The following is a 12,142-nucleotide window of genomic DNA, read 5'->3' as shown; positions in this document are numbered from 1 at the left end:
ACGGACCCACTGGTTGCCCTCTAGGTTACAGAGAGCTGGTCGTCCCATCCACCAAACTACCAGGTGTGAAACATGGTATAAAGGAGACAGACCCACTGGTTGCCCTCTAGGTTACAGAGAGCTGGTCGTCCCATCCACCAAACTACCAGGTGTGAAACATGGTATAAAGGAGACAGACCCACTGGTTGCCCTCTAGGTTACAGAGAGCTGGTCGTCCCATCCACCAAACTACCAGGTGTGAAACATGGTATAAAGGAGACAGACCCACTGGTTGCCCTCTAGGTTACAGAGAGCTGGTCGTCCCATCCACCAAACTACCAGGTGTGAAACATGGTATAAAGGAGACAGACCCACTGGTTGCCCTCTGGGTTACAGAGAGCTGGTCGTCCCATCCACCAAACTACCAGGTGTGAAACATGGTATAGATGAGACGGACCCACTGGTTGCCCTCTAGGTTACAGAGAGCTGGTAGTCCCATCCACCAAACTACCAGGTGTGAAACATGGTATAAAGGAGACAGACCCACTGGTTGCCCTCTAGGTTACAGAGAGCTGGTCGTCCCATCCACCAAACTACCAGGTGTGAAACATGGTATAAAGGAGACAGACCCACTGGTTGCCCTCTAGGTTACAGAGAGCTGGTCGTCCCATCCACCAAACTACCAGGTGGGAAACATGGTATAGATGAGACGGACCCACTGGTTGCCCTCTAGGTTACAGAGAGCTGGTAGTCCCATCCACCAAACTACCAGGTGTGAAACATGGTATAAAGGAGACAGACCCACTGGTTGCCCTCTAGGTTACAGAGAGCTGGTAGTCCCATCCACCAAACTACCAGGTGTGAAACATGGTATAGATGAGACGGACCCACTGGTTGCCCTCTAGGTTACAGAGAGCTGGTAGTCCCATCCACCAAACTACCAGGTGTGAAACATGGTATAAAGGAGACAGACCCACTGGTTGCCCTCTAGGTTACAGAGAGCTGGTAGTCCCATCCACCAAACTACCAGGTGTGAAACATGGTATAAAGGAGACAGACCCACTGGTTGCCCTCTAGGTTACAGAGAGCTGGTAGTCCCATCCACCACACTACCAGGTGTGAAACATGGTATAAAGGAGACAGACCCACTGGTTGCCCTCTAGGTTACAGAGAGCTGGTAGTCCCATCCACCACACTACCAGGTGTGAAACATGGTATAGATGAGACGGACCCACTGGTTGCCCTCTAGGTCACACTACCAGGTGTGAAACAGAGAAGAGACTCGGGGGGTATGCTAATGTGGTATAGAGCGGACCTAACCCACTCTATTAAATTAATCAAAACAGGAACATTTTACATCTGGCTGGAAATTAATAAGGAAATGATCTCAACAGCTAAAAATGGCCTCATGTATGCTACCTATATCCCCCCAATAGAATCCCCTTTAACGATGACAGCTTCTCCATCCTGGAGGGGGAGATCAACCATTTCCAGGCCCAGGGACATGTACTAGTCTGTGGCGACCTAAATGCCAGAACTGGACAAGAACCTGACACCCTCAGCACACAGGGGGACAAACACCTGCCTGCAGGTGACAGCATTCCCTCCCCCATATGCCCCCCTTTAGGCACAACTATGACAACATAACCAACAAAAACGGGTCACAACTCCTGCAGCTCTGTAGGACGCTGGGTATGTACAGTTGAAGTGGGAAGTTTACATACACTTAGGTTGGAGTCATTAAAACTCGTTTTTCAACCACTCCACAAATTTCTTGTAAGCAAACTATAATTTTGGCAAGTCGGTTAGGACATCTACTTTGTGCATGACACAAGTAATTTTTCCAACAATTGTTTACAGACAGATTATTTCACTTATAATTCACTGTATCACAATTCCAATGGGTCAGAAGTTTACATACACTAAGTTGACTGTGCCTTTAAACAGCTTGGAAAATTCCAGCTTTAAAAGCTTCTGATAGGCTAATTGACATCATTTGAGTCAATTGGAGGTGTACCTGTGGATGTATTTCAAGGCCTACCTTCAAACTCAGTGCCTCTTTGCTTGACATCATGGGAACATCAAAAGAAATCAGCCAAGAACTCAGAAAAAACATTGTAGAACTCCACAAGTCTGGTTCATCCTTGGGAGCAACTTCCAAATGCCTGAAGGTACCACGTTCATCTGGACAAACAATAGTTTGCAAGTATAAACACCATGGGACCACGCAGCCGTCATACCGCTCAGGAAGGAGATGCGTTCTGTCTCCTAGAGATTAACGTACTTTGGTGCGAAAAGTGCAAATCAATCCCAGAACAACAGCAAAGGACCTTGTGAAGATGCTGGAGGAAACAAGCACAAAAGTATCTATATCCACAGTAAAACGAGTCCTATATCGACATAACCTGAAAGGCCGCTCTGCAAGGAAGAAGCCACTGCTCCAAAACCGCCATAAAAAAGCCAGACTACGGTTTGCAACTGCACATGGGGACGAAGATTGTACTTTCTGGAGAAATGTCCTTTGGTCTGATGAAACAAAAATAGAACTGTTTGGCCATAATGACCATCGTTATGTTTGGAGGAAAAAGGGGGAGACTTGCAAGCTGAAGAACACCATCCCAACCGTGAAGCACGGGGGTGGCAGCATCATGTTGTGGGGGTGCTTTGCTACAGTGTGTGAAAACCTAGACTAAAGACTAAATACTTTTTGCCCCGCTGTACTTCACTTTTGTTTATTATCTATTTCACTTGCTTTGTTAACATATGTTTCCCATGCCAATACAGCCCTTAAAATGAATTGAATTGAATTGAGAGAGAGAGAGAGAGAGAGACAGATAGAGCTAATATTGAGGTAACACTGTGTTGAGGTGTGTGTTTACCCCAGTATGAATCCCCAGATCCAGGGCAAGCCCATCAGGAAGTGAGACATCACAGCTACTGTTGAGGCCTCCACTGTACACGGTCCTACTGCCAGTCGCACACACACCCCCTTGAGTCTACGGAGAGCCTGTTGAACACATACACCTTTAGCTGTAAAATTCCATAGAGAAATCTCTCTCTCTCTCTCTCTCTCTCTCTCTGTCTCTGTCTCTGTCTCTGTCTCTGTCTCTGTCTCTGTCTCTGTCTCTGTCTCTGTCTCTGTCTCTGTCTCTCTCTCTCTCTCTCTCTCTCTCTCTCTCTCTCTCTCTCTCTCTCCCTCTTTCTCTGTCCCTCCCTCCCTCCCCCCCTCCCTCCCTCCCTCCCTCCCTCCCTCCGTACCGAAGGGTCGAGGCCCAGTCCAGCACGGGTCAGTATGATGGCCAGAGCGACGTTCCTCAGAGCTGCTGACCAGGCCTGCTCAATGTGGACCGCCTCCGTTACATACGGGACGTTACGCAGCACCAGACCTGCCAGCAACATACCTGTATATAAACACACAGCATCAGTTACAAACGGACGAAACCTGCAGGTAACATGCCTGAGAGACACACAAGTTTAGTACATGAGTTTAGTCGTCCTGTGTGATTGAGTTGGCAAGAGCATCGAGCTGCAAACACCAGGGTCCTGTGTCTGCTGGGGCCATGATCCTATCGTCCTCATCCATCTACACACAATAACCCCTAATGACATCACAATACCCCCTAATGACATCACAATACCCCATAATGACATCACAATACCCCATAATGACATCACAATACCCCATAATGACATCACAATACCCCCTAATGACATCACACTACCCCATAATGACATCACAATACCCCCTAATGACATCACAATACCCCATAATGACATCACAATAACACGTAATGACATCACAATACCCCATAATGAGAAAACGGAGCTCCACCTGCGGTAAAGTCAATTGATTGGACATGATTTGGAAAGGCACAGACCTGTCTATATGAGGTCCCACAGTTGACAGAGCATGTCAGAGCAAAGATCAAGCCATGAAGTTTGGAACCACCAAGACTCTTCCTAGAGCTGGCTGCCTGGTCAAACTGAGCAATCGGGGGAGAAGGGCCTTGGTCAGGGAGGAAGAACCCGATGGTCACTCTGACAGAGCTCCAGCGTTTCTCTGTGGAGAACCTTCCAGAAGGACAACCATCTCTGCAGCACTCCACCAATCAGGGCTTTATGGTATTGTGGCCAGATGGAAGCCACTCCTCAGTTAAAGGCACATGACAGCTCGCTTGGAGTTTGCCAAAAGGCACCAAAAGACTCTCAGACCATGAGAAACAAGATTCTCTGGTCTAATGAAATCAAGATTGAACTCTCTGGCCTGAATGCCAAGCGTCACGTCTGGAGGAAACCTGGCACCATCCCTACGGTGAAGCATGGTGGTGGCAGCATCATGCTGTGGGGATGTTATTCAGCAGCAGGGACTGGGAGACTAGTCAGGGTTGAGGGAAAGATGAACGGAGCAAAGTACAGAGAGATCCTTGATGAAAACCTGCTCCAGAGTGCTCAGGACCTCAGACTGGGGGCGAAGGTTCACCTTCCAACAGGACAACGACCCTAAGCACACAGCCAAGACAATGCAGGAGTGGCTTTGGGGACAAGTCTCTGAATGTACTTGAGTGGCCCAGCCAGAGCCCGGACTTAAACCCGATCAAACATCTCTGGAGAGACCTGAAAATAGCTGTGCAGCGACGCTCCCCATCCAACCTGACAGAGCTTGAGAGGATCTGCAGAGAAGAATGGGAGAAACTCCCCAAATACAGGTGTTCCAAGCTTGTAGCGTCATACCCAAGAAGACTTGAGGCTGTAATGACTTGATGTCTAAAAACCTGTTTTTGCTGCGTCATTATGGGGTATTGTGATGTCATTAAGGTGCTTCAACAAAGTACTGAGTAAAGGGTCTGAATACTTATGTAAATGTGATATTTTAAAGCAGTCCCATTCTTCACGTCAGTCAAAACCGTCCCATTCTTCACGTCAGTCAGATGAAACATATACAGCACTGACTAGTGGAACGTACCAAGTAAAGGGGGGAAGGGGGGCAGTGTGGGGAGTTGGATCAGTCCGACCAGCTTTCCTCCACACACAGCACAGAGAAACAAGATGATGATGCCGAACAGATTTCCCCCTGGATAACACTCCTTCTCAGCGATGGACCAGACCACACCAAACAACAACGCTCCCAGACACACTAGAGAGAGGGAGACACACAAAGGGTTAACCTTTTCTCAATACAGGGGGTGCTGTTTCCACTTTGGAAAATATCGTCTCCAAATTAAACTGCCTCATACTCAATTCTTGCTCGTACAATATGCATATTATTATTACTATTGGATAGAAAACAATCTCTAGTTTCTAAAACCGTTTGAAATATGTCTGTGGGTGAACCAGAACTCTTTCTACAGCGAAACTCATGACAGGACATGCGAAGCTCTGAAAAATAGTCTCTGATCTCGGATCAGTTTAAAACTCTGTGTGTGCCCTATGGCTTGACATGAACTGCACCCGCCTTCCCCTGGATGTCAGTAACCAATGAGAAGTGGAATGGTGTCTCTACGTGTTTGTCAGAGTTTTTAAAAGGGAATGGAGTGAGATGTCCCTTCTTTTCGACGCTTGCCAGGACGCAAGTGAGGACATCAGAATCGCATGCTCAAAAGCTCTCGTTATTGATCAAAGATATATCTGTCTGTGATTTAATTCGATATAGGTGTTAGAAACATCATAACGAAGTTATTTGAAACCGATTTATATCAGTTTATGCGAGTATATTGCTATTTTTCTGAATTTCCTTAGTATTGCGTTTGAGGATTTGGACATGTGTGTGCCGTGTAGCTATCGTTAGCTGCTAGTTTCGAAGTTGAGGAGGTCGTTTTACAACAAAGCAACAATTCTTTTGGACAAAGGACACATTGCCCAAGATACTGATGGAAGCTCGTCCAAAAGTAAAAGTTATTTATGATTTTATTCCGTATTTATGTGGAAAAATGTAAACGCAGTTGTCAGCCATTTTTTGCTGCACTAGTCTGGCTGTAACTCACAATGTATGTCTAGTAACGTAAATTTTAAAAATCTAAATCAGCGGTTGCATTAATAACCAATGCATCTTTAATTAGCTGTCCAACCTGTATTTTTTTAGTCAATCTAATCGATAAATAATCGTAAACATAGGTGCCTTTCCAAGATGGCGCCGGCCCGAATGCATGCCATGTTTTGACAGATTACATTGCATAACCACGATTTGTGATGCTAAATATGCACATTTTCGAACAAACTCTATATGCATTGTGTAATATGATGTTACAGGACTGTCATCTGAAGAATTCTGAGAAGGTTAGTGAAAAAATTTATATATTTTGGTGGCGATAACGTTATCGCCCCCTTTGCCTTGATTTAATGCTGGTGTGATGTTAGCTCATGTGGTATGCTAATATAACGATATATTGTGTTTTCGCTGTAAAACACTTAGAAAATCTGAAATATTGTCTGGATTCACAAGATCTGTGTCTTTCGATTGCTGTAGGCTGTGTATTTTTCAGAAATGTTTTAGGATGAGTATTTTGGTAATTGACGTCGGTCTCTGTAATTATTCCGGCTGCTTCCAACGCTATTTCAGATTGCAGCTGCAATGTACAACTGTGATTTATACCTGAAAAATGCACATTTTTCTAAAAAAACATATCCTATACCATAAATATGTTATCAGACTGTCATCTTATGAAGTTGTTTCTTGGTTAGTGGCTATATATATCTTTATTTAGTCGAATTAGTGATAGCTACTGATGGAGTAAAAAACTGGTGGAGTAAAAAAAGTGGTGTCTTTTGCTAACGTGGTTAGCTAATAGATTTACATATTGTGTCTTCCCTGTAAAACATTTTAAAAATCAGAAATGATGGCTGGATTCACAAGATCTGTATCTTTCATCTGGTGTCTTGGACTTGTGATTTAATGATATTTAGATGCTTGTATTTACTTGTGACGCTATGCTAGGCTATGCTAGTCAGCTTTTTTACTGTGGGGGGTGCTCCCGGATCCGGGATGAGTACCAAGTAAAAGTTAAACAGTGTTACAGTACCTGTGGTGATGAGATATGCCAGGAGTCCAGACGGAGCCTTTAAACAGTGTTACAGTACCTGTGGTGATGAGATATGCCAGGAGTCCAGTCTTTAAACAGTGTTTCAGTACCTGTGGTGATGAGATATGCCAGGAGTCCAGTCTTTAAACAGTGTTACAGGACCTGTGGTGATGAGATATGCCAGGAGTCCAGTCTTTAAACAGTGTTACAGTACCTGTGGTGATGAGATATGCCAGGAGTCCAGTCTTTAAACAGTGTTACAGTACCTGTGGTGATGAGATATGCCAGTAGTCCAGCCTTTAAACAGTGTTACAGTACCTGTGGTGATGAGATATGCCAGGAGTCCAGTCTTTAAACAGTGTTACAGTACCTGTGGTGATGAGATATGCCAGTAGTCCAGTCTTTAAACAGTGTTACAGTACCTGTGGTGATGAGATATGCCAGGAGTTCAGTCTTTAAACAGTGTTACAGTACCTGTGGTGATGAGATATGCCAGGAGTCCAGTCTTTAAAGAGTGTTACAGTACCTGTGGTGATGAGATATGCCAGGAGTCCAGCCTTTAAACAGTGTTACAGTACCTGTGGTGATGAGATATGCCAGGAGTCCAGTCTTTAAACAGTGTTTCAGTACCTGTGGTGATGAGATATGCCAGGAGTCCAGTCTTTAAACAGTGTTACAGTACCTGTGGTGATGAGATATGCCAGGAGTCCAGTCTTTAAACAGTGTTACAGTACCTGTGGTGATGAGATATGCCAGGAGTCCAGTCTTTAAACAGTGTTACAGTACCTGTGGTGATGAGATAAGCCAGGAGTCCAGTCTTTAAACAGTGTTACAGTACCTGTGGTGATGAGATATGCCAGGAGTCCAGTCTTTAAACAGTGTTACAGTACCTGTGGTGATGAGATATGCCAGGAGTCCAGTCTTTAAACAGTGTTACAGTACCTGTGGTGATGAGATATGCCAGGAGTCCAGTCTTTAAACAGTGTTACAGTACCTGTGGTGATGAGATATGCCAGGAGTCCAGTCTTTAAACAGTGTTACAGTACCTGTGGTGATGAGATATGCCAGGAGTCCAGTCTTTAAACAGTGTTACAGTACCTGTGGTGATGAGATATGCCAGGAGTCCAGTCTTTAAACAGTGTTACAGTACCTGTGGTGATGAGATAAGCCAGGAGTCCAGTCTTTAAACAGTGTTACAGTACCTGTGGTGATGAGATATGCCAGGAGTCCAGTCTTTAAACAGTGTTACAGTACCTGTGGTGATGAGATATGCCAGGAGTCCAGTCTTTAAACAGTGTTACAGTACCTGTGGTGATGAGATATGCCAGGAGTCCAGTCTTTAAACAGTGTTACAGTACCTGTGGTGATGAGATATGCCAGGAGTCCAGTCTTTAAACAGTGTATCAGTACCTGTGGTGATGAGATATGCCAGGAGTCCAGACGGAGCCTTTAAACAGTGCTCCAGTGGGGCGATCCGGAAGGGGGTGGAGTTAGAAATGATCACTGTGATGTCATTACACTTCGTCTCCTCTCCCATGGTGCACTGGGCATTCGCCACGCCCACAGCCTAGGGGGTCAGAGTTAATCGTTTCTGTGTTCCAAAATACACTATATTTCCTATATAGTGCACTACTTTTGACCAGAGCCCAGTGAGTAGATAGTGCACTACTTTTGACCAGAGCCTAGTGAGTAGATAGTGCACTACTTTTGACTAGAGCCCAGTGAGTAGATAGTGCACTACTTTTGACCAGAGTCTAGTGAGTAGATAGTGCACTACTTTTGACCAGAGCCCAGTGAGTAGATAGTGCACTACTTTTGACCAGACTCTAGTGAGTAGATAGTGCACTACTTTTGACTAGAGCCCAGTGAGTAGATAGTGCACTACTTTTGACCAGAGCCCAGTGAGTAGATAGTGCACTACTTTTGACCAGAGCCCAGTGAGTAGATAGTGCACTACTTTTGACTAGAGCCCAGTGAGTAGATAGTGCACTACTTTTGACCAGAGCCCAGTGAGTCTATAGTGCACTACTTTTGACTAGAGCCCAGTGAGTCTATAGTGCACTACTTTTGACCAGAGCCCAGTGAGTAGATAGTGCACTACTTTTGACCAGAGTCTAGTGAGAAGATAGTGCACTACTTTTGACCAGAGCCCAGTGAGTCTATAGTGCACTACTTTTGACCAGAGCCCAGTGAGTAGATAGTGCACTACTTTTGCCCAGAGTCTAGTGAGAAGATAGTGCACTACTTTTGACCAGAGTCTAGTGAGAAGATAGTGCTCTACTTTTGACTAGAGTCTAGTGAGAAGATAGTGCACTACTTTTGACCAGAGTCTAGTGAGTAGATAGTGCACTACTTTTGACCAGAGCCCAGTGAGTAGATAGTGCACTACTTTAGACCAGAGTCTAGTGAGTAGATAGTGCACTACTTTTGACTAGAGTCTAGTGAGTAGATAGTGCACTACTTTTGACCAGAGCCCAGTGAGTAGATAGTGCACTACTTTTGACTAGAGTCTAGTGAGTAGATAGTGCACTACTTTTGACCAGAGCCCAGTGAGTAGATAGTGCACTACTTTAGACCAGAGTCTAGTGAGAAGATAGTGCACTACTTTTGACCAGAGTCTAGTGAGAAGATAGTGCACTACTTTTGACCAGAGTCTAGTGAGTAGATAGTGCACTACTTTTTTACAGTTTGACAATAACTGAATCAGAGTACCTCCCTGTATATAACTGAATCAGAGTAACTCCCTGTATACAACTGAATCAGAGTAACTCCCTGTATATAACTGAATCAGAGTAACTCCCTGTATATAACTGAATCAGAGTAACTCCCTGTATATAACTGAATCAGAGTAACTCCCTGTATATAACTGAATCAGAGTAACTCCCTGTATATAACTGAATCAGAGTACCTCCCTGTATATAACTGAATCAGAGTAACTCCCTGTATATAACTGAATCAGAGTAACTCCCTGTATACAACTGAATCAGAGTACCTCCCTGTATATAACTGAATCAGAGTAACTCCCTTTATATAACTGAATCAGAGTAACTCCCTGTATATAACTGAATCAGAGTAACTCCCTGTATATAACTGAATCAGAGTAACTCCCTGTATATAACTGAATCAGAGTACCTCCCTGTATATAACTGAATCAGAGTACCTCCCTGTATATAACTGAATCAGAGTACCTCCCTGTATATAACTGAATCAGAGTACCTCCCTGTATATAACTGAATCAGAGTAACTCCCTGTATATAACTGAATCAGAGTAACTCCCTGTATATAACTGAATCAGAGTAACTCCCTTTATATAACTGAATCAGAGTACATCCCTGTATATAACTGAATCAGAGTAACTCCCTGTATATAACTGAATCAGAGTAACTCCCTGTATATAACTGAATCAGAGTAACTCCCTGTACATGACCGTATATGACATTGAAGGCTAGGTCCTCAGTGGTGTTTAAACCTCTCATCAGGGACACCAGATGCTTCAAAATGTTGTTTTAGGCCTCAACCACTTCCTCTATTCTGTATTATTAGCTGACAAGTTGAATCATGTTTGCTAGCTGTGGTCTTGTACGTACGTACAGACAGACAGACAGACAGACAGACAGACAGACAGACAGACAGACAGACAGACAGACAGACAGACAGACAGACAGACAGACAGACAGACAGACAGACAGACAGACAGACAGACAGACAGACAGTATAGATAGACAGGCATACAGACAGGCAGTATATTCAGACAGTATATACAGACAGACAGTATATACAGGCAGGCAGGCAGGTAGGCAGGCAGGCAGACAGTATATACAGACATACAGACAGACAGTATATACAGACAGACAGACAGACAGACAGACAGACAGACAGACAGACAGACAGACAGTATAGATAGACAGTATAGATAGACAGTATAGATAGACAGTATAGATAGACAGGCATACAGACAGGCAGTATATTCAGACACAGACAGACAGACAGTATATACAGACAGACAGTATATACAGGCAGGCAGGCAGGTAGGCAGGCAGGCAGACAGTATATACAGACAGACAGACAGTATATACAGACAGACAGACAGACAGACAGACAGACAGACAGACAGACAGACAGACAGACAGACAGACAGACAGACAGACAGACAGACAGACAGACAGACAGACAGACAGACAGACAGACAGACAGACAGACAGACAGACAGACAGACAGACAGACAGACAGACAGACAGACAGAGAGGATAGATAGATAGAGAGGATAAATAGATAGAGAGATGCTATAGTACCTCAGTGTCTTTATGTTGTTCTCCATCCTCCTCCATTCGAGAGTAGCGCTTACTGTCCAATTCCATCTCTGATGCTCACACAGGTGTGATAACATAGACACACTGACCATTTGATCAGAAACACACACTACTGATGTCCCACACTGACAGCCAGAGAGACAATGAAACAACAGCAGTCAATGACTGATGTCTCACACTGACAGCCAGAGAGACAATGGAACAACAGCCTGTGCCTTCTCATACACTGATGAGAGTGACTACGTGTGTGTGAGCGTGTGTGTGTGTGTGTGTGTGTGTGTGTGTGTGTGTGTGTGTGTGTGTGTGTGTGTGTGTGTGTGTGTGTGTGTGTGTTAGCCAGTCAGAAAGCCACAGATGTACACATGTCATCCATGTCATTGAGGTTCAACCAGGTGACCAAAACAATACTGACAATAACAGTCTGTTATTATACTGTTGAGCCCTGCCTTGTAACAGTATAATCATCGAATCAGGTACACACACACACACACACACACACACACACACACACACACACACACACACACACACACACACACACACACACACACACACACACACACACACACACACACACACACACAGAAAGAAGATAAAGAGAGGGAAGAGAAAAGAAGAAAGGAAAGCTCTACATAGAAGTATGTAGAGGTATGTAGAGGTATGGTAAACACAGGTATATAGAGTTATGTAGAGGTATATAGAGGTATATAGAGGTATATAGAGTTATGTAGAGGTATGTAGAGGTATGTAGAGGTATATAGAGGTATATAGAGGTATGTAGAGGTATGTAGAGGTATGTAGAGGTATATAGAGGTATGTAGAGGTATATAGAGGTAT

The 12,142-nt window shown here is 44.3% G+C and overlaps 1 protein-coding gene across 2 annotated transcripts in view; it reads right to left on the bottom strand.

The window, feature by feature from the left end:
• LOC139534785 (sodium/hydrogen exchanger 9B2-like) overlaps window positions 1-11,542 on the bottom strand; it is a 55,933-nt gene extending 44,391 nt beyond the window's left edge. Inside the window, exons 1-5 of one of the 2 annotated variants that reach the window (XM_071334233.1) lie at window positions 11,288-11,542; window positions 8,406-8,562; window positions 4,943-5,113; window positions 3,238-3,380; window positions 2,859-2,986 (exon numbers count right to left, since the gene is read on the bottom strand). In XM_071334233.1, the coding sequence (XP_071190334.1) occupies window positions 2,859-2,986; window positions 3,238-3,380; window positions 4,943-5,113; window positions 8,406-8,562; window positions 11,288-11,353 (665 nt within the window). In that variant the 5' untranslated portion in view covers window positions 11,354-11,542. Of the gene's footprint in view, window positions 1-2,858; window positions 2,987-3,237; window positions 3,381-4,942; window positions 5,114-6,995; window positions 7,039-8,405; window positions 8,563-11,287 lie in introns of those variants that run through there. The other variant, XM_071334236.1, reaches the window with a different exon arrangement.
• Window positions 11,543-12,142: the final 600 nt, after the last annotated feature.

This window comes from Salvelinus alpinus, chromosome 11 (assembly GCF_045679555.1).
Source record: "Salvelinus alpinus chromosome 11, SLU_Salpinus.1, whole genome shotgun sequence".
NCBI lineage: Eukaryota > Metazoa > Chordata > Actinopteri > Salmoniformes > Salmonidae > Salvelinus > Salvelinus alpinus.
The sequence above is the reverse complement of the archived record's forward strand: the minus strand, read 5'-3'. Positions and strand labels throughout refer to the sequence as shown.